General features: G+C 41.0%; 1 protein-coding gene across 1 annotated transcript in view; it reads left to right on the top strand.

The window, feature by feature from the left end:
- Positions 1 to 22,820, top strand: part of SORCS3 (sortilin related VPS10 domain containing receptor 3) — a 265,016-nt gene that overhangs the window by 222,345 nt on the left and 19,851 nt on the right. Inside the window, exons 15-19 of the mRNA XM_053983733.1 lie at positions 10,403 to 10,520; positions 11,999 to 12,132; positions 16,260 to 16,373; positions 17,828 to 17,999; positions 21,523 to 21,709. Of these exons, the coding sequence (XP_053839708.1) occupies positions 10,403 to 10,520; positions 11,999 to 12,132; positions 16,260 to 16,373; positions 17,828 to 17,999; positions 21,523 to 21,709 (725 nt within the window). The remainder of the gene's footprint in view (positions 1 to 10,402; positions 10,521 to 11,998; positions 12,133 to 16,259; positions 16,374 to 17,827; positions 18,000 to 21,522; positions 21,710 to 22,820) is intronic.

Below are 22,820 nucleotides of genomic sequence, written 5' to 3'. Positions count from 1 at the left end.
GGAACTTTCTTGGCCAAACATGGTATTCTTTGTATTTCTAAGATGTTAGTGAGTTTTCCTATTTTTGAGAGTTTTCCATCTAAATACTTTGAAAAGGTTTTTAGCAGTCGCCTTATCTCGTGGCCAGGAGTTCCATGAGTTACTTTTATTCTGAAGAACTGACCGACCTGTGGAAGACATCAGCAAAGTAGATACAGGCATGAAGGCAATGTGGACAGATTCTGATTCACAGTCAGTAGAGATTCAGCAAACTGAGTATGAGAAAAGGACAACAGCTCCCAAATCCAAGCTCCCACTGAGTTCAAAGTTACATGGGAGCCAGGAGTAATTTTCCTGTCTTTTTCTGATAAGGTGATTAACATCTTTTCTCTTCAAGCAAGGCAACATCCGCTGCCTTTTGCTCAAGTCTTACAGTTACATTAAAAGCTAATACAGGAAAGAAAATTACAAGCTGACACAATGTCCTTGAAGCATTCTGCCTCTTTGCCTAGGGGTAGGGAGACATGGGTCTGCCACCTCTGAGTGGCTGTACTGAGAAAAATTAAGGTGAAACCAGTGATAGAAAATAGTGCCTTTGCTGGGATGTGGTCAGAGGAGCTTGTGTTCTCCCCCCGGTGCCAGGCTTTGCCCTCCACAGCCAGCACCTCTGCTTAGCAACCTCAGCAAATGAGACACAGTGTGAGTGGATGGCAAAACACCTGAAGTTGTTTTTCGTAGAAGGAATTGAGGCTCTTGTACAACATGCATGAAGAAAAGAGTCAGTGTTCCTCAATTCCCATGGCCCACAGGTGCCTTTAAACTTTCCTGACATCAGTCTGGCCTCTTTTCACTTCACTATGTGAGAAAAGAAGAAGAAACTGTCTGAAAAAAAGCATAGATCTTCTGCAACTTTGACTGCTGCTGAGCCACACAGAAATTTGGCAAAGAGGGAATCTGGAAGAAAGATTTCACCAGAGTTCTCTAGAAAAAACCCATCTTGCAGCTTCCAGTGTAGAAAATGAGACGGGAGCTGTCGTGCTGAAAGATTCTGAACTTTGTCCCTATTTACCTTCACTTCCTCTGGAAACCAAGGCTGTCCACCCAGCCTGCACATTCTCTCAGGGCTACCAGAACTGTGGACTTTTTTAAAGATCAGAGAGAAGATTTCCAAGCCTAGTTTATCCAAATTGCATAAGTACATTAGATACTAGAAAAGACCGTTAGGTTTTAATTGTTGTCCCTACTGTGGTTTTATCTCACTTTTCAGTTTTCCTTTTTTCTTCTGTTCAGTGCAATATTTGTTTCTGGTGCAACTGGCATTGTTATTGGCTATGGATTTTCCTGCAAGGCTCTGATGTGTCCTTGTGAGTTCAGTTTCTCTGTCCTCACTCAGGGGACTGTGCAGACTGCAGTGCACAAACCTATATAAGGACTCTTCATAATAGAATCCATGATATTAAAGTGAATCTGTGAAAATAATGACTGCACACAGAAAAAAAAGTAAAATTTGGAACTTGATCTGAGAACAAAAATTCCAAGTGCAATTATTAAGTAAGGAAACCAAAATGATTGAGAGGATATTGGCATTTGCCATAGTGAGCTGCATTCGTGTATCATCTGATCTAATTTCAAAACCTTCTCAAAGTAATGAATAGCTTGGACTTTGTGAGAAAATGATCAATCTGCTAATGGCATCAAGTGATTTTACAATGGACAAGAAAATGTGTGTTATAGGAATTCCCATTTTATCCCAGCAGATGATCAGTTTATACCCTGGAGTAAGAGAGTTGATTACCCATATCTTTGTTTGCAAGACTTAAAAACATTATTAACGACCCCAAGATTAATCAGTGTCACTTCCTCCTCCATCTCCCTCTCTGCGAGAGGAATAGTCTGTTTTTTAGCCTTTGGATCTCTGCATGAATTCACCTAAACAGTCCACAAGAGGCACAATATTGATTGTGCTGTTAATAATTGCAGTGTGAGCTGAGGTCTTTCTGTGGCACCTGAAAGACAAATCAGGTGATGAGAACATCTGCTTAGAGTAATCTTTCTCAGACAGCACCATGTGATTTATTTGGCTTTAGGAAAAGGATGTCTGTGACCCAAGACCAGTTCCCAGCAGTAGCACCATGTACTTGGAAGATTCCTGGCAGAAGCCATAAGACACGGAGAAGGCACTGTGCTCTGTGGCACGTATTGTCCATCTTTGACTTTCTGGGGCAAACGTTATTGTCACTGGAGTCAAGTGCTATTTACAGACAATAGATCAAATATTATGCTAAAATAGTCAACATCATCAGTTGTATTTTGCCAGTAGGGATGTTGAGGGAGAACAAAGGATGTGCCCATGGTCAGGCACTCAGCAGGTTGTCACTGGGAGAGCTTGGCAGTAATGCAGGTCTCTGGAGTCCCAGATGGGTATCCCACTGTGCAGACTTTTCCCATTTCTTCGGGGGAGGGAGATGCTCAGTCATGTCTATAATGCTCCGACAAGGGGATGGAGAGGTGAGCATATGCAGGGAGGAGGACTAGAGAAAGGTGTGTTCATTTGAGACTGGAATTTGCTGAAGTGAACAAAAGAAAGAAGCCCTTGCAGAAGGAGCCAGAATGAGCAGCAGGCTGATAGATGATTTCTTTTCCCTAGATAAAAGGGTAAGTTTTGCCTGATGGCAATACAATCCAGGTCTTCTCATCTAGAAGCTCATGTGCTTTGTTTCCTGTGCTGCTAAGTAAGGACAGATGGATCTTGGCCCTGTGCTGTCCTCCTGCCTGCAGATGGGCTGGGCTGTATGAAGCACTCAGGCCTGATGGAGGGTGCACAGGAAGGGGCAGGATGCTGTGCACACAGACATTCCTGAGTCTTTCACCTTTTTGTGAGAACAAGACGTGAAATATTCCGGTGCTCGGATCACACCAACCCTCAGGGGACTGAGAAACTACATTGCCTTGGTACCTTTCCAGCTTAATCTCTCCCTGATCCTGCACAAGGAAAAGGGTGGCACAGCACACCAGCTTTTCTGGGAGCTTGAAGGCTCAGTGTTGGGTTGGCTGCAGAGTTCACTCTGACAGATTTTTGATCACTGAACTGAATGAGTGTTGGAAAGCAGCTCTCCAGAACTTCCTCTTCTGAGCCTTCTTCTCTGATATCCAGGCAAAGTTCGTCACTGTGCTTCACCTGTCACATGCATTTGGAGCTTACATTTTCTAAGGAATGGCTTCCACATCTGTATTGGACATTTCTGGTTGGAAATCTGCTTATTCATAGGATGAAAGACTGAAATGACTGGATGTGTTGTGTTATCTGGCTTCTGGCAAAGCAGCAGCACTTGCCTCTGCTGAGACCACAGACCCATGAGGGGATGAAACACTCACATTGCTGATACCTGCCAGTATCTTTTCTAGAAGAGAGTGGCAGCATCTTCAGGTTTCAAGGCTGTCAGAAACTGGTTGTCTTTCATGAGTGCTTAGAAGAAGAGAAAGAACTCTTCTGAAAAACAGCATTAAAAATTAATATGCTTTCCCATCCCCCTTCCTAGGTGTCTCATACTCTCTTTCATGTTGCTGGGATTTCTTTTGAAGCAATTGTCATGTAAAGTGGTTTGAGAACATTGGTAATAAATTTTTTAGAGACCAAATTTCAAAAGGTTTGATTTGTCATTCAGGAAGTTCTTATTTTTATAGCACTTCCTATTTGAAAAAATAATAACAAAAATCCCTGTCTCCTCCATTGCCTTATGCAGTTTTTGTATAGCTAAAGGGGAAATTGAGTCCAAACTGTAGGGCTGCTTTGTAATTACATGTTCTGCAGATTACTTACTAATTGCACTTGGCATTACTTGCTAACTGAAAGATCATGTTGTACCATGTCATTTGCAGTGGTTTTCCTCTTCTGCTAGCACTATAAAGGAAGTGCCCATGAGCTGATGAATAATACCAGGACTGTTTTCCAAAGCTGAGGGAAAGGATCTGCCATGATTGTACTGTAGGATTTTTTTTGCAAGGTTTTGGTTTTGATCTGTAATTCACAGAAACTCTTTGCCTGCCCCATATCCTCTCTCTCTCCTGACCTGAGATCTGGCAGTGGTGCAGCTTTTCATGACCAGTTCAATATGGATTGCTGGTGGCCAACACTTTGAATTTCTCTCTTGCAGGCAACTTTGATGTCATGACATTCAGTTTCACTGGAAATGAACCACATCCCTCAGATTCTCTGCAGGAGAAATTCTGTGAAATTTTTGTGCAACCCTTCTCTTTGGGAAATAGAATACAGACCAAGATTTTCTTGAACAAATTTGTCCTCATGCATGCTGTTGTCTGGTGTTGGTACATTCTTGATAGTTTCACTGCTCTTGTTTTTTCTCCTGAATAGTGTCAGTGGAAGGCCTTACACTGAGAGGGTCTACTTAGATGGTCTAAATTAAACCAATTTACACCGACTGAAAATCTAGATCCAAATAGATGGTGTATTTTATTTGGAAGAAAATGCACCTCTTCGTTCTAGAAAAAAAAAAAAACAAACCAGCTGTTTTTCTTACTTTATTTTGGTCCACAGACATACAGCAGCCCTGAGTCATCACCCATTGCCCTCAGGCTACTGTTCCTAGTTGACAGGTCAGCCAAAAGCAACTGAGTTAAAATCTCCAAAGAGGCTCTTAGAAACCATATTTATTGTTTAGGAAAAAATTAGACAGGGTTTTTTGTTGGCAATTGCCTGACTTTCCAGTGTCATTTTTCATTTCTTATGTTTCCTTTGTTTCCAGTCTCTTACTCCCTGCATCATCTTGCCAGGCATGAGACAGTTTAACTCTCCCTCTCCTGCTCTCCCTAACTGCTGATTTGTGCTCTCAATTAAGTTCTACTTCCTTGTCTCAGTCCCTTTCTATCCAATTTCTTTGTAACTAGTGACCTCCTTTAATGCTAATTCCATCTAAATCCTAATAAAAAAAAAAGGGAGATTACACAGCCCATTTGGTTTTCTCTAAAGTCATGATTTATGTTTAATTCATGGAGAAATAGTTCATTTATTCATAAAATCTGGTCCCACCAGCATGACTTGCAACTGTTCTACTGCTGCTCATGTGGTTTTGGCCTAGACAGCTCAGCCTGCACACAGGAGTTTGTCTCACTTTACTGCTACTTCCTTACACAGAGATGGATTCAGATCCAGATTTCATAACAGGCCCTCTTCTTTGTGTGAAATTGTCAGCATATTCTTTCCTTGAGTCACAAGCTATCCAGTTAACAAGTTAAGGAGGTACATCTAGGTACCAAGACATTCTGTAAGTGTTCACTGAGCCAGCAGCTCTAGCATAAGCTCACCATTTCCCAGGAAATGGGGGACAAAGGTAGCCTGGCTGGTGGGGAAAAGAATCCCAAATGAATCAAGGCAATTGTGAGTGAGAGATTATCTGTTAAGATTGCAGCAGTAGCAACATGTGCTCCTCTGCTGGACATCAGAATGAGAATGAGCGCCTTCAGCTGTGGTGAGTTATCTACTCTCTGCTCCAGATCTGACACTCCCTCTGGTTTCAGTGAGAGAAGAGCTTCCTCTCCAAAGACCAAACACAAAAAAAAAAAAAAAAAAAAAAAAAAAAAAAAAAAAAAAAAAAACTAAAACAAAACAACAACAAAAAAACCCCCAAAAAAACCCAAAAAAAACAACAACAACAAAAAAAAAACAACATAAAAAACAAAGCAAAACCCAGACCAACACATGCTTGTTTTCTTGCCAGGAGGTGATTCTTCCAGACTGTGCTTCATAGCACTTCTTGGGTTTGCCCATTAAATATCTACTTCTGGCACTTCCTCTTAGTTACACAGATGTAAATGAAGAGGGATTTTAGCTGAAATCAGATAGTGATCTTACTTGACTTTTTTCCTTTCTGCATTCTCAAAGCAAAAGTACAGATTTAGGTCAGCTGAACTATTCACTAATTTGGGTGCTTTTACTATTGGGGATTTTTTGCTTGCTAAGATATTTCCTCTGCAAGCATTTTTCTTTTACAATAAAAGGAAATAAAAATCAAGGTTGGTTTCAGCCTTTTATAAATGAAACAGTCTATTTATGATGACACTGCAATTAGCTTTTCTCTCAGTATTATCAATTAAAGTATATGTTTGGCTCTCTTTCTGTAGTTCTGGCTTTACTTTTCTGTTGATCCATCTGCTTCTGTAGTTCATCTCAAAAGATGCTCTCTACTAAATATATTATATTATTTTGCTTTTTTTTTTTTTAGCTATTAAAAATACTTACAGTCTATTCTGTGGGGCCTAATCTTATTAAAATCTAGCTTCAGAGGTCCCTAAGGTACATTAAGAGAAGCAAAAAAAGCACCCAAGCTTTTCTTGTCTCTCACCTTGTTGATGTCCAGTGAAAGAAAACTGCCTCAGAAAGGAGGGTACTTTTGATGTTAGGTTTAGTGAAGATTACCTCATCAGCTTCTTCCTTCCCTGGCATCTCCAGTCCTCCGTCTCAGTGCTGGGCACATCCGAGGTCCGCAGGTGTTACGCACAAAGGAGCTGAGAGGGCTGGTGAAGGGAAAATCTTCCCTCTTTATCCAGACCAGAACAGCCAAGTGCAGGCAGCTTCAGTGCTTGCTTGCTCCATATGATCTCCTACCAATCTACTTCAGAAATGATAGAAGAAGACTTGATTTAGGCAGGAGAATTTACATTTTAATACCTAGCTGGGCAGCTCATCTGAAACTGCCAGCAGGGATAGATCCACATGGATACAGCTGATGCCTTTCCTGTGGGAGCTATTACGTGAGGAGGTCTGTTTCTCATACCATGAGCAGGGACAGGGATTGAATCTATGGACCAGAGGCAGGTGAGTTGTTATCTTGTGACCCTCAATTCATTCTGTTGACCTGGCAGGAATGAGCAGTATTGAATTACAGAAAAAGCACAGCTATCAACAATACAAGGAATAAGGCAAAAGCAATGCAATTTGAAAAGAGAGCACTGTATAAATGCAAAAAGGCTTTTAAAGAACTCCTGTACAAGGATATCCAGGCAGTGTACACTGCATTTGTAAGTTACTGTGTATTTAAAAAATTAATGAAAGATATAATTATAGCAGCATTACCAATGATCATTTCTAAAATTACTCCATCATGAAACTGTAAGCATTTCAGAATTTATTTCCATGTTTCTAATAGTTTTCTGCAAATTAATGTCATCCAGTCCTGGCAATAAAAGCTTTGCCTTGTTTCTCCAAAGGAAGCATTTTCTGTTTTCTTAACAAGGATTTCACTGTAAGCTATGCATAGAGCCAGTTAAGATGCTGTCCTATCAGCTAAGATTTTATGTGGAGTTGTAACTGCTTACTCAGAGGGATAGATCAAAATCTATGCAGTCTAAAGCCAGTAAATTACCATTCTATGTCTTAGGTTGGAGAACCTTTGTTAAATTGAGCTTAGTCAGAAAACCGACTCCATCTAAATACCATCTGGGCTCTTGTATTTATTGTTTCTCAAGGACTTCCGCATCAGACTGCTTATATGGAAAAATCAAAATATACCTTCTTTGTTGGCTTCTCAAAGTTGGACCTTGAAAACACAGCTCTCTTGTTTTCTATGCTTGCAACAAGCAATTAAGAGCTTTCAGTTAGACCACGGTAGGCAAAGTTATTGAGGCAAAATTTATAGTACCTCATTTCCTTTCTCCCTGTATTATCTTGATAGTTTAGCTATGTTTATTTTAAAAAATCCACCTCCCTTATTTAGTGACCAAAGTAAATGGGAAATGAAGGCGCATGGGAATCAGATAAGTTGAATGAGTCGGTATCTTCAAAGTGATGTGAGGACTCACCAGTCGACTAGGGAAAAATAAAGCCCACCAATCTCTTTTTGCATCTCCTTCCTTGGAACTTGTTTCTTTGCACTTGATATAGAAACTAATACGTAGGAACTGGAGCATTTAGTGCCAAGCACTTGTTGATAGCTGCACACTATAAGTTTTAAAATGTTGTAGCTCTTTGCTGTCTGCCCAAGACTCTATTGGACCTGGCCACCTCAAAACAGATATGGGGGGGAGGTCATGTGCATGCACCTTGGCCACTATGGAAAAACATCCAGTGATGTCATTCATAAAACTGAGAAAGTGGAGCTCAGCTGCAACACCTGGTTTTGTTCAGTTGGGATTTGTGCCCTGTTATTATTTGTTTAGCTTTTTTAAAATTTCACAAACAATTAAGATTTTCATCACTTTCCAAGGAAAGCTGCTTGATAGAACCTTGGAACTCCACAGACCACATAGCTCTCTCCTCCATTCCCTGTATTTTCTTATAGAAACTTACAGAAGTTTCAAATGCACAACAAAGTCATCTTGAGGTGTCACTCAATGTTCATGGTGTGGGCCAGCGAAGCCATGCTGTAGGTGGCATTTGGCATTGGTGAGCAGTGCTCATGGGGTGCAGGTGCTTGGTGGCTTCTCTGCTGCTTTTATCTCAGAAGTCTCTTCCATGGTGATTGATTAGCCTTAACGAGCTTTTTATTGGACAGGGGAGGGTGGAGTAGAGAAGTTACTATTTTAGGAATCAGCAGAACCAGAACCATCTCTGCAGTGCAGAGGAAAACCTCTCTCTGTTAACGCTCTCTAATTACATTTTGTGTAGTATTGTTTCCATCTAAATTGTAGCAATTATACACAAAGATCTTCTTTGAAATAATTTAATTAAAGAGTACCTGATGTTCTTTGCTTTTGGAATGCTAATATGTTGCCTTCCTCTCAGAAAACCTCGGGTTCTTTTCATTAATTATCATGAAAGATTTTCCATGTCAGAAGGAATTGTTTAAAACTTGTTAAAATAGATTTAAAAATCAAGTAATTCTGGTGATTTTTGTAAAGCACAAAGAAACTTTTTGCTCTCCTGATGGACAGTTAGCTAAGGGACAATCTGAGGAGCGAGATTTTCCTTTTCGATGCATTGATTTACAAAGTGTTGGATTTCTCCAGCCCTGTCCTCTTCTGGGTTTATGCCAATGTTTCTCCTTGGTCATGTTCTCTCTTCCTTTTGCTGTGTTTTCTGTGTAATAAGCACCAAATCCTATATTGGTGTAAATCTGCTGGATTAAATGATTTCTGCCTGCTGCATTGCTGTTTTGCAGGTACTGATGTTTCAGTAATGCAGCACAAACAAGGCTGTATGTGCTGAAAGCAGTTGTAACAGCTGATGGGACGTACCCAGCACCAAGGAAAAGCGGGGAGGAGAACTGCAGTTAGAATTCCTATTGAGTACAGTTTTGGAGGCTTTCTGCATCCCCCCACCATGCTCCTTCCCATTCCTCCCTTCTCCCTCCTGCTCCCAGTGCTCTGACACCCCATACTGCTTTGGTTTCTGAGGGTTTATCTTGTTTCAGGGTGTGCCTTCTGTGCTGAGGAACAGGAATTGCAGCTTCTCCTGTAGCGTGGCCTGAATGCCATGGTGTTTCCCATCATTGATACCCTGCAATTAGGACTACACTAAGAATGGTTCTGGACAGCCAGCAACAATCTGCCTAATAAATCCATTCTACCAGACAAGTCCTTCCCCACTTGCTCACTCCTAACCTGAGCCACTTGTTCATGACAGCATGCAGGTTCTTCTTGTATCATACCCTTCCCACTTGTCAGCTTAGTGGAGCTTCTCTGTGAGGCAGAACTTGGATAGAGACAGGTGTCCACAGCAAACCCACCACTTCATACTCTCAGATATTGGCCACCCACCATTGTCTCCCTGATCCCCATGAGCTGAGACAGGTCTCCAAGGGAGAGCATGATTGATTCCTGGGTAGTTGTTGTTTCATGGAGAACAGCACAGCGCAGAGCAATTTTGGCACAGGTTAGAGAAGGGGTGAAGAGAGAGCAAAGCCAACAGCTCTGTATGATTACAGTCTAAACCAACATGAACTGGAATAAATAATGGCAGCACACAGCAGGATCTAAATTACAGTCAGTGTTGGGAAGTCTTGTCTTCTGCTTCTCTTTTGATTTCACAGGAAAATTTGTAAATCTTGTCTTTCTCACTCTTTCTTTGTTAGTCTGGAATAATTAGAACAACAAAAATTTTAATCTTGTAAGTGGCTTGGGTAAAATTTAGATTAGTGAAAGACCTGGAATAATAAAAAAGTAACATTTACTGTCCTCTAAACATTGCAATAAGGGTGATTAGACTTGGGTTCCATTTTGCTGGGTGCTAGGGTCAGGGGAAGACCTTCCAACACAGGCTGTGTATGAGGTGTCAGGAAAAGGTTAAACACTCCTGGGATGTTGTAAGAACAGGAAAATATGATTCATGACAGAATACTATTTTCTCTCATTAAGCTCCAAGACTGTGTATCAGTTTCTGCAGCTGAGATTCATGAGATGTTATTTGCTGAATGGAAGTATGAGTCTGGCTGACTCCAGCTCTTTCTTTTCTTTTGTCTCCCACGCTCAGAGTTTTTGGGCACTTCAGTCTCCGTTCTGAGTGGCAGCTGGTCAAGGTGGATTACAAGTCTCTCTTCAGCCGCAGGTGTACCAAGGACGACTACCAAACCTGGCATCTGCACAATCAGGTATCCCCACTCTCCAGGGGGGCCTTGCTCAGGGTTCCTTTTCCTTTGCTCTGAGTTGCCAGGTGGGAATGCAGTTGTTCTTTACAGCGAAGCATATGGATTTTTTATGCATCCCTAGAAGAATGTGAATAAATAAACATGGGGCCAGGCATCTATGGGCAAGTTCAGGATTACATTCTATTTTATGAAAATAATCCATTGCACCAGCTGGATCTTTTTGGCCTCAATGCTTGGGGCAGTGTAAAACTACACCTTATGACTGAATTGTAGATGACATTGAATTCTTTGTAGCTCTGTCACTGACTCATGCAAATAATTTTGTTTCAGTTTGCCTCTTATTTCCCCTACTCAGAAATGAAAATAAAAACATTTATTCAACCTGCAGGTCCTGCAGGTATCTGTAAAACTCTTGAATATCTGTAAAACCCTTGAATCTGAAAAGCTTTTGAATAAAAGACACCAGAGAAAACCACATTATTTCATTCTACTCAAGGACACATGCTTTGTTTTTCATACACTGGCTTATTTTCATGCTGGATATATTTATATATTTTGTACAACTGAGAGGTCAATAACCTCTCCAGATTACTTATGGGTTACTGGCTACCAGTATGATGTCCCACACCCTGCAGGGTAACATAACTAGAGCCAGAATCATTGGCACTGTGACATTCCTGAATGAAATCCGTGAATGAGAAATGAACATTAATTTGGCAAGGATAAGATAAATGAAGTTGTAGAATTGAATAAATGAAAATCATTTAAATAAAAGAAAAGGGAAGACATATGTGTTACCATGCAGCAATCTTGGGAATCACTGTTCATAGGGAAGAGAAGTACTTCAATTAGGTATTGTCTTTTTTCTTACTTCTATGCAGACAAATTACTTCTGCAAAATAGAAAATTCTGTTTATAGCAACTCTCCTAGATATCAAATGTTTGTTTTAGATTAGCTACTCCCAGTAGTGTTCTTGAAAACCTTTCCATTCAAAAAGCCCAGTGAAACACACATCAAAATTGTCTATAACAAAGCCAGCTCTGTCACAGAAAGAGCAAGGGAGTTGAGCTCTGTGTTCCACACCTGGGTTTTGTCCCCTGCCCTGGGATTTAGGCCTGGGCACTTGCTTCTGCAGTAGACTTTATCTGACATGTGGAAGAAACCCTGGCGTACATACACATTGTCTTCAGGATAATTGGTAGGACTAGATATTGGTGGATACCTTCTAAAAGGTGACATAAGTGGGTGTGATGGCTTGGGCATCCAGACATTTTGGCCCATTGTCATTGGCATCCCATTGAGTCCTCCCAAGGAGACTTTTGATTTTGCAAAGCCACAAAAGAGCAGGACTGTAAGTCCCCATCCTCCCAGTGATAAATGCTCATTTTCATTGCCTTTTGTGTCTTTTGAAAAAGTGCTCCATTTAAGACCCAGCTGCCTCTACAACTGTGTTTCTCCTCTTGTTCCTTTGCCAATGAAGGGGGAGCCTTGTGTCATGGGGGAGAGGAAGATCTATAAAAAACGCAAGCCTGGAGCCCCGTGTTCCCTAAGTCGGGACTATTCCCAAACTGTGGTGTCTGAACCGTGTGTCTGTGGCCAAGGAGACTTTGAGTGGTGAGTATGTGACTCTGGGGACTTGTGCAGCAGCTGTATTTTTGTCCTGAAATACTACCCAGACAGAAAACCTTGCAGAAGAAGTGGGTTTCATGCAGCTTTATAGCTGTGATCATACTATATAGCAGAACTGCAACCCCCAAACCTGCTGAGTGAGGGAGGCTTCCCCTTCATCTGTAGGAAATATTTGTTCATCTCCATGAGAAATCCAAGCCTGGAATTCAAAAGCAAAATAATTGCAAGTACTGATGGACATTTTATGTCTGTCATTCCGGAATAGTGACAGCCAGGACTTCTCTGATCCAAAATATATTCCTTTTAGAAGAGGGAAGGTATTTCTCCCCCAAGGTCATTGACTTCCTAGGGGGCAAGCCAGCAAAACATGCACATTTTTATCATTATTCCTTTGAATAGCTGGGAACATTTTATTGCTTCTTAACAATGTTTTACTGAGAAATTTCTGAAAGGGTTTCTGTGACATGACTGTACAGCCCACCCTCGTTGGATATAACTACTTATTTTGCATAAATATTGGTGTTTCTAACTTAATGGGGCCATAATTTCCAAATTGCTTTAAGATCACTTTGAAGGCAGCTTAAAAATTAAGCAGGGAAAAAATGAGACACTGCTTGCTATTGCTTGACAATCAGAGATAGGAGATGGGAGAATGCATGTCAAGATCTCAGCCCAAGGAATTCCTACATGGCACCTGTGATAGGCAATATTTCTAAGATTTAAGACTGTCAATATCTGTGACATTTGAGCTTAAATGATCTGAATGTCATTTAAATGGAATTCAAAATACCCTGAAAGCTGATCAGCTGGAAAAACATTTTAATCTTTATAGTAGGTTATTCAGGATCAGTGTCTGACTTGGTGTTATTCCTGAACACTTCACCTACCTTCAAATACTTTCTGAAGAGGTGTGAGGCATGAGATTTGTACATATACTTGGACTTAGGCTCACAGTTCTCTTTTAAAGCATGGACATAGTGAAATGCAGCAAAATTAAGAAAAAATATCAACAGAGTATTTTCTTGGATATTATAGTAGCTTGTCTTTAAGAGAGAGTCAGGGATATAGAACAGAGATTTTCATCTGATCTGGATGGGTATTTAATTTGTTCCTAATGTCAAGATTACATCTGAGACTCCATATCTTGACTCATGAGTTCTTTCCCCTTCGTTGTCATGATGAGAACTCACAGGACGACCTGTCTTGCCTTGCAGTTTCTGCCCTTGGCATTGGCATAGGCCTCTGGGGTGAATCCAGCACCAGTCTCCAGAGATGGTTATCAGTTTGTTTTGGGTTTTTTTTTTTTTCCTTATGCTGTCTTTTCCTCACCTGCTTTATATTTTCACAGTGAAGTTTCAGTGAAGTTCGTCTTTTCCAAGCTGTAAGCGGAAAACTGTGGTAGCTGAATTGGCCTTAAATACTGCCTTGAAAAGGGTCTGCATCAGAATGCACCTTTTCAATCACTTGACAGGTTCCTTGCATGCATTCAGTATAATTTTTGCTTAACTTTCCCCCTAATATGAGAAGGTATTGCTGTTAAACTTGTCAGTCCTGCAGAGGAAATGCAATTAGAAAACAACAAGCTGGCTTTTGTTTCAGACCCTGCACTGCCAACAGAATTGTTAACTGGCTTCTAGCTGCAAAAATTACAGCTGGTGATGAAGAATCAGTAGAAACTTTATGTTGAATTTTGATGCTACTCAGCAGGGCTGTCTGGAATAGTGTGAGACAGTCCATTTGAGGAAAATACTGGCAATGCTGGAAGTGGGGCACTGAGCTTGATCATTTTAAAAGTGAGAGGAAGGGTGCTCTGATTTGTGACTTCTAAGGGATGAGACACTTGCTTAGTCAGTGGCAAGACACAGGTTATTCCAGAATATATTTTAGATTCATCTGCCTTCCTTGGGATGTCAGTATGAGAAGGTGAGATGCTGACAAGTGCCTTTTCTCTGCTCTCTAAAATGTGAACAGGACAGGTGAAAGGACAGCTCCTACTTTCACTTGATGCTCTTTCAAGAAAAACTCGTTCCCTTTCAAGGAAAAATGTCCACTCAGCCTCTTCTGCCTGGGCTCACAGTTGCCAGTTCTTGAAAGCACTGACTGCTCTGTCCTTGGTGTTGAACTGAGCAGGTCCTGTGGGTGCCAGGGAAAGGAGGAGGGCCAGCAGCCAGGACTGTGTGGGTACAGTGACCAGCAAGTCCTGCCAGATGGGCCCTCTGCTTCCTCAGTAAGAAGGTTTGGAGCTGGTTCTGGGCTTGGAGCACCCTGTGCCACTTGCTGTGATGACACCTGTCTTTGAGAGCTGTGGGGATAGGACAAATAACTGCAGGAGCCCTTCAGCACACGCTGTGAGTGCTGTGCTCCCTTCCCACTTGATCACAGTGCCCTTGCCCCTGTCTGCCTCATGGTTGCAGTGCTGCTCCCTGCAGTTAGATATAAGGCTGATCTAAAATTCAGGGGCATAAATCACAATTATGCCCCAGTTCAACAAATCTTTATGAGTCAGGATCAGGGGTGACTCCTGCCAACCCTTGCAGTCATTTCCAGAAGCAAATCCTGGCCTTTCTCTAACAGAGAGAATGGCAGAAGGATCTCATAAATGGTATTAAAGTGCTCGCTGAGCTTTCTTTTCCCTCCTCCTGCTTCTTTATTTACTCTGTCAAGATAGCTTTCCTGAGAAAGACAGCACAGCAACTGGACTTGATTATTTCCTTAACTTATGCAAACCCTGGGGCTTATGAGAGGGAAAGTGGGCAGCATGTGAGGTTTTAATATACATTTACCAGAAGTTAATGAACAAGCACAGAACCTTGAGGGCACACAGCAATGTTGTCTTTAATTTTATTAAATATTTATGCAGCTCTTTTCTTCTTTGGGGCAAAGTACAGCTCCTCCTGAATATTTTTAATTACAAGGTCCCTGCCAGGCATTTTTGACTGTGCAGGTCGGACCCACTGAGAATGATTAAATTGAATGTTGAGAGAAAGAGCATTAGGGAATCTCCAAACCATTTAAAGTAGCTCACAGAATTTTTGCCCTCCAAAAAAAGAACAGTAGCAGCCTGGGCCACTGGGGACATAGCACAGTTTTGTCTCACCAAAGCTCTTCCTAGAGACTTTCTGTTGGCAGTTCAGGCTCTGAACAGGGGAAGGATAAAACTCAGAGTGTCCTAAAGGGCACAGAATGCTTTCAAGACAGTGGCTTCTGTAGTGTCTGTGTTTTCACAGAGGTTTAGCATTTTGGCATTTGTTAACTTGCTGCAGGCAAAAATCCAGAATCTCTTTTTATTTGTCCTTTGAATCCAGCCTGTCAATAACGGCTACACATAGAAACCTGATCCAGACCTGATTAAAACTTATGGAAAGCTTTGGATTAATCCTATTGCTTCATCATTGTATTGGCACACAAAGGCAGCTATAAAAAGAAATTTTGGATGTGGTTGTGTACATTTCCACTCTTAGGTGGTCCAAGGAAGAATCAATACCCTGGATTGCCTTCCCTGTGTGACACAATACCATGTAATCCTTAGACCACTAAGCTGGTTGTATTTTAGTTTAGTGTTGGAAAAACATCAGCTGTTTTTTTTTTCTCTCAGGCGAGTCACAGCTTAGCCAAGGGAGCCCATTAACATACATAAATATACATACTGAGGCTAGTTGCTTAGGAATTGCTCCTAGTGTTTTATATTCCTAGCCACTGTTGTGAAAAAATGACTTTAGATCTTAGAATTAGCCTGGTTCATTCTAAAAGCAAAGACTGCAAAAAACAAGCAAACCAAAAGAGCCCAAAAAATGAAATATAAGTTAGAGATTAATAGGAAAAGAAATGAACGATACAATATTCTTTCTGAATCTCTGTCATGTTTTGTTGCCAAATGAAGCACAAGTCCTCCAGCGCTCAGCAAGTTAAGTTTGGTAGTTCTGCTGTTGTAGAGATCAAATGCCTTCAGTGAATTGTGTTTCTGCCTCTCACACTAGTCCAGCACTTTGTCTCTGGATGAGCCCAATCCATGATGTTGTGCCATCCCAGCAGAGAACCACCAGTCATCACCTAAAACTCTGAGCTGACTCTATTAGAGGGTACAGTGATGGATTCATGACTTCTCTCCACAGTGACTATGGATATGAGAGGCACAGCAACAACCAGTGCATCCCAGCCTTCTGGTTCAGCCCGTCCTCCCTGTCCAAGGATTGCAACGTTGGTCAGAACTACTGGAACAGCACTGGGTAAGTGCATCTTGCAATCTGTCAGGTTTTGGTGACTGCAGTAGACAAGAGAACCTGGATAGTTCTTTTTTTTCTCTGCATCCCATTATGCTCTTTTTTAGTCTTATTCATGAGGTGATGTTTGCAATAGTATCTGTATGGAAAATTGCCTTGTTCCTCAGAGAGAGGGAGAAGCACGTTAACATAAGTGACACATAGATATTGCATTGCCATCAAGTGATGTGTGATCCTTGGAGCCTAGACTTGGAGCTCCCCTTTGTTGCAAAATTAAAACACAAATCAAAAAGGTCTGCTTGAGATACAGCTGAATATTTAAAAGGAAAGGTTTGAGGTATTTCACATTGTATTTTATTGAATCTCTTACTATCTTACAGCTCCTATTTATATCAGCTTCTAGGAAGGCTCAAATGAGCAATTTTTAGTCTCTTTTATGTTTTCTTCCTCTGCCATTTTCACTTTGTACGTACAATGCCTTGCATTTCAGACAAGCTTCATGTGCTGATTTCTCCTGGTCTAACCCAGAACAGATGGCAAGTGTTGGTTTATTATGGCAGCATCACTTTGCAAATGTTCTACTATCATGCAGGAAATGCTGTGAGACTTGAGTTTCACTGGCTGGTACAAAATTGCTGTGTTCATTCTACGACAGGGCAGGTCCTGCGAATTTTGCAGGGATGATTCTGGGTCATGTGTCCTGACTGCTCAATGGTTATGGTAGGAACCAGCTCTGTTCCTGGCTGGTTGGTGCAGGTGGCTGGATGAAGCGAGGCTGCTGGGAGTCTGGAAGCATTTGATCTCAAAGACCCCCTTTCAGCTGAAAAATTGCTTTGAATACAGGATGTAATTACAGGAGCCCTGGCCAGTATGACTGTTTGTAGCCTTCTTGACAGAGAGCAACAAGAAAATAGTGGGGGTTGGTATGAAATTAATAGAAAGGGTTCCCCCCCTCAACAGCACCAGGAATAGCCAAATGTCTTGCTGTTTAGCCAACATCTTCCAAAAACAGCCAAGAGAAAAAGCCATACCTCAAATCATCTTAAAACTGAATTGGGCAAAGCCCTTGACATATTTTTTCAAGTGCCCTCTAGCCCTATAGAGGCAGACAAAAACCTAATAAATGGTATAAGTAAAAAGCTGGGATGCAGGATGCAATGGGCTGGGTTGGAGTAATTCTCTGCCTTTTAGTAAGGCAGAGTAATTCACCTCCACAGTGTGTCTCTTTTCAGTGATGCTGCTGAGAATCTCTGGAGAATGTTGAATTGTGATTGGTTTGGCTTTCTCCTACTTAATAAAGTGTTAGATTTCTTTGAGTCTTCCTTTCAGTGAGGGGATTGTGCAAGCAGTTAGCCTTTGAAAAAACACATGCATTAATGTGGAGGAACAAAACAAGAACAAAACAAAGGAACTTTTCCGCCCACTCTCTGAGCTCAGTGTCCTTTGTTACTGTTCCCCAGGTACCGCAGGATTGTGTCTAACAACTGCACAGATGGCTTGAGAGAGAAGTACATGGCCAAGATGGAGAAATGCCCTGGAAAAGCACCTCGGGGATTGCACATCCTCACCTCTGATGGGAAGCTGGTCATGGAGCAGGGGCACAACGCCACCTTCATCATCCTCATGGAAGAGGTGTGTTAGTGGTCTCAGTAAACTTTTCTCTGTGTGCAGGACTGGCATTCTTTTCCTTTGCTTTTCAGATTGCTGAGAGGAAAATAGCAATCAAGGGGGAATCGTGAAATGGTGAATGGTCCTGAGATTTATGAGATTTAAGGAATTTAAGAGAATTGAAGGCTATATTGACACATACAAGCAGGTCATATTAGGTCACACCAAAGGTATTTGGTTATCTTGTCTATCCACTAATCTGACAGGGCCTCTTTACTACTTCCTCAGAGGTTCATGCATGCTCTGCTTTTATACAAGGGGGATTTCTTGTCTACTTGCTGCTTCTTTTCTATTCTGCAGACTTGACATGGTAAGACAATTTGTGTAGAAGCTATGAGTGGGAGTTCAGAAAAGAACAGATATAATCTAAAAATTAAGAATCAACTAGTAATTTATTAAGGAACTCAAGCGTAACTGCTACGTACAAAAAATGATAAACAGATGGGGAATAAGGCAGCAGTCAAGGTAGCTGAAGAGTGGAATCTTTGCAAAGATTTAGAGATTGAAGAGGCAGCTGAATAAATGTGTGAGGGCGTTCACTCTTATGTCTCTTGTTGAAAAATAATGGTAGTTAGAAAAACATTTCATTGAAACAACTTTTTTTTTTCTAAGGGAAGAGACTCTTTGGAACATGTCTCTGTAGGTAAACAGCTTATTCCACAAAAAGTTGTGTGTTGAGTTTGTTTCTTAAAATAATAGAATTTCAAGAAGAAAAGAAAATGAACACTGAGATTTTGGACAAAGGTATTCCAGTCTTTTAGTGTGAACCTGAGAAGAATTGTGGCCAAAGATTTCCTTATGACTTGGAAGAAATAATTTCTGTAGAGGTCTTAATAATTACTTGCCTTGCTGCCATACAGATTCATTCCTCGCTTCCTCCACCTTCTCTGGTCAGTCTGTTTACTGGTGGTAGTTTTGTACCAAAGTTCACACTTCCTTTCTGAGCCAAAGAGCAGCCTGACCAGCCCTCCTATGGATACATCTGTGTGGTGTCCATTCAGCTGTGTCAGACTCACCCTGATGAGCCAGCAACTCTTTCCTGCCTTCTAGTGCACACCCTCAATATATGGAGATAACTGACCTTTGGGCATCCAGTAGTTAAATAAAGACTTCATCACCGTCAATTAAAACCTGAGTTTCTCAGGATTTATAGAATTAACTTTAGTAGGATTTTTCACAATGGTATTCAGAATACATGTGTGACAATGACTATGGAAAGAAATGCAGAATGACTGATGGTTTTTCTGGGTTTTCAGGAATATGGAGCTAGACTGTGATTTGGACTGTATACATGCAAGGGAACATGAGGAGATAACCTTTTTAGACTTTTTTATTTTAATCTGAATTTGGTTTTGATCACAAAGAAATACTAGACTGCCAAATAGCTGTTGTGGAGTTGTGTTCTTGACCATGTCTGTTCACCGATTTCCATACTCAGAGCCAATCTTTGTGACAGCCCATACCTTGTTTCCTTTCAGTTATTTATGGGCCTTAAAGCAACAAAATGTGCCTCTTGAATATAAATGGATAGCAATGATTTCTTTTTCCTTTTGAAATGCCTCCACTTCTCTTCTATTTTCATTTATATTTATAAACTCCAGAACATCTGACATCTTTGTGTGGGACTCGCTTGCGATGGGCGGCCTTTGCATTAAAGACCCAGCTCATAATTGGGTGAAAGGATCATCTGCCACTGTTTAGTCATAAAAAATCTGTTCCTGCTTCTCTGTGTGAAACCGTCCCATTTCAGAGAGAATCGTATTGGAGAGGCGAGAAGGAAATAGAAAAGGGAATTGTCAGGCAAGGGAGATGAGCTGCAATGATTGGTGCAAGAGATTTCAACCTGAGGTCATCAGTGATGAATCCAACCCAGATCAAATTTTTATCCTCTGTTCAGTATCTTCCATATGAGATGGACTTGGGGTCTTAGTGCATTCCCTTGAGAAGTGGTTTTGAAAGGTTTAACAAGCTGTGGGAGTCTTTCTATCAAATAACTGAATATCTCAAGAGTGTAATTTTGCTCCAGCTAGAGACTTTTTAGAGTGACTTTAAAAACTCTCTGTCTAAAGGATGTTATTGACTACTCAATGTAATAGGTATGTTTTAGTGTCGCTACCACTTTAGTCCTTTCTGATTGCTCTTTGGTTTATACTGAAGTTTTAATGTCCAAGTAGGGCAGAGGTGAAAATGGTGCCCTGATCAAGTCAATAGCCAAAACTCCCCTGGCTCCCATGGAATGGGAATAATGGAGCAAGGAGGAAGAGAGGTCTAACATATATAATCAAATACCCATATTTCAAAAACTACATGCAATAATCCTGACTATATGAGAGTCTGAAAACCCCAAGTATATACTCAAAGCTGAAAAATACCCTTCCTGCACTCAGCTTTCTTCATGCAGATAAGGTCTATGAGGAGGATAAATTCTGTGGGGGCTGCTAAGGTCCTGATTTTCTACACATGGGAGCTGCTTCATTGTGGTCTGGCTTCTTGTATGTTCTCCCAGTGCATTTACAGCTATAATGGGGTTTATGAGATGACTGTAAAATATTTCTGAATTTGCCATTAAAAAAGGGTAAATTTATGAGCAGAGATTTTTTTTTTTTAACTTTTAGATAACATCCTCAATATATCTAGGGACTGACTTCAGTTTGGGGCTAGGAATATCTCCAAAGTGCAGTGATATCTTCTTCACCCCCAGTGAATACACTGCAGATCTTTCATGAAAGGAAATTACTTGGCACAACACATCTTTTATATATATGCAGAAACCTAAAGCTACAGAGATTTAATTTGAGTTGTAGTTTTATTTTAGTTTAGTGAAATCACTGCAGTGGGCTTTAGCTTTGTTGAAATTAGCTTTTTTTTGTGTTACATTAGTCAGCTGGGGACAAGTATAAAAAAAGGCTCCGAGAAACCGAAATAACAGACACTTCTACAGTTCAACTGCAGTGATTTAAAGCATGATTTAAACTGAAATAGTGCAACTCTTGTCTCCAGACAATACCTGTGGTGCTGGAATTTCTTGTCTGTTTTTCCCTCCTTCATTTAATAACTGTCATTGACAGTAATCCTAGAAGAGATTTTCTCATCATCTGCGTCATTCTTCTGTGTATCCAGGCCCTGTCTCTGTGTTGACTGACATTAGACAAAAAAAAAAAAACTGTCAGTCCTCAATGGGGATTCAACCTGTATAAATTCAGCCATCCTGAAGCTGCATGTGTAGCTGAAACTGGTCTTCTAAACTCTGTATAATCAGGGGTGGATATTTGCAAGAGATGGTTCATGTCACCTGTTTCAGCTACTTTAGGATGAGGTGTTGGTCTTTTGCTGTCTGTATCTGGCCACCTTGGGGAATGACAGAACAAAGCTTGGCTTTTTTTGAAAAGTTACTACTTTGTGTCTATGCTAATGAAATGGAACTAAGTGGGATGGATAAATCCTTTTTTATCAGTCTAGTTTCCTACTCCAGCCTTCTCTGTTGCAGGGTGATCTCCAAAGGACAAACATCCAGCTTGATTTTGGAGATGGCATTGCAGTGTCCTATGCCAATTTCAGCCCTGTGGAGGATGGCATCCGGCACGTGTATAAGAGTGCTGGAATCTTCCAGGTGACGGCGTATGCAGAGAACAGCCTGGGCTCAGACACTGCTGTCCTGTTCCTGCATGTGGTCTGTGAGTACTTCCAAAAATCTGACCTCACTCAAAGTCCCTGCAGCTTCAGTGGGACCCAAGAATACATGCAAACCCACATACCCGTGCAGCTCATGCTTTTCCAAATGCTTGGGCTTCCAGACACTCCTCTAACTTGTTAAATAGACTTTACTGAATGAAGGGAAAGGTTTTTTTTTAACACAAGTATATTTGCAGTTCTCAGAGTTACAGAGAAAAGTTTGAAAATGTCTGTTGAGCTTTCTGAAAAGGGTCAGAGACCAAGCAGCATATGACCCAAAGTCCAAATGTGTATTTTCAGTACATGTCTCATTCCAATTAGATTAGAGGATTAGATTAAACTACTGATTTTTGAGTCACTTATTCAGAATTTCAGCATTTACAGTGCTAATTTAATGAAATTAGAAGCATTATGCTGAGCGTGCTTCCTGAGATATGAATGTACTGAGGGCTAATGTGCTGCTTTTCACATTTCCTGTGTTTGACGTGCATCCCTGATGTTTCTGTCCTGTTTGGTAGATCAATGCAATTTCTCTCCAGCTGACACATGAGCAAACTCAAATATAGAGCTCTGAGTTAACTTCCCAAAGCCACAGGAGACAGCAGAGAGTGTGGAATGCAGGATGAGACCAAAAAGAGCCCAGTTCTTTGATCTACTCTTAGACTATTAGATCTTCTGTGTTCAGATGCACCCCATCAATTTTGCCCCTAATAGTGATCACAGCCATATCTGCCTTCCCTCTTTACCTCTCAGAATGTCTTACATCCTGCCTTTTGCTTGAGCTTTTCTGCTGAAAGGAAGCACATTAGAAATTTCCAAAACTCAAGAACTTTTTCTCCATTTTAATTTCCAAGTCCCTGTATGAAGGAATAAATGTTCCTTGAAGCTTTTATTATGCTCATAATTCCCTCAAAGTCAATCATGGCTGCACTTAACAACCTGTTATTAGAGCACTAACTGTTTTTTCCTTCACCTTGGGCCATTAGCTGACAAAAGTGATGGTTACCTGGTAATAACAAGCAGATTTGTATAGATTGTCTGATTTTTCTCAAAGGAGCTACTTTTTCATGGTGAAGATTTTAAAGCAGAATGCAACAAGGGTCAGTTCCTTGG

This window comes from Vidua macroura, chromosome 8, assembly GCF_024509145.1.
Source record: "Vidua macroura isolate BioBank_ID:100142 chromosome 8, ASM2450914v1, whole genome shotgun sequence".
NCBI lineage: Eukaryota > Metazoa > Chordata > Aves > Passeriformes > Viduidae > Vidua > Vidua macroura.
This window is presented reverse-complemented; position numbering and strand designations above follow the sequence as displayed.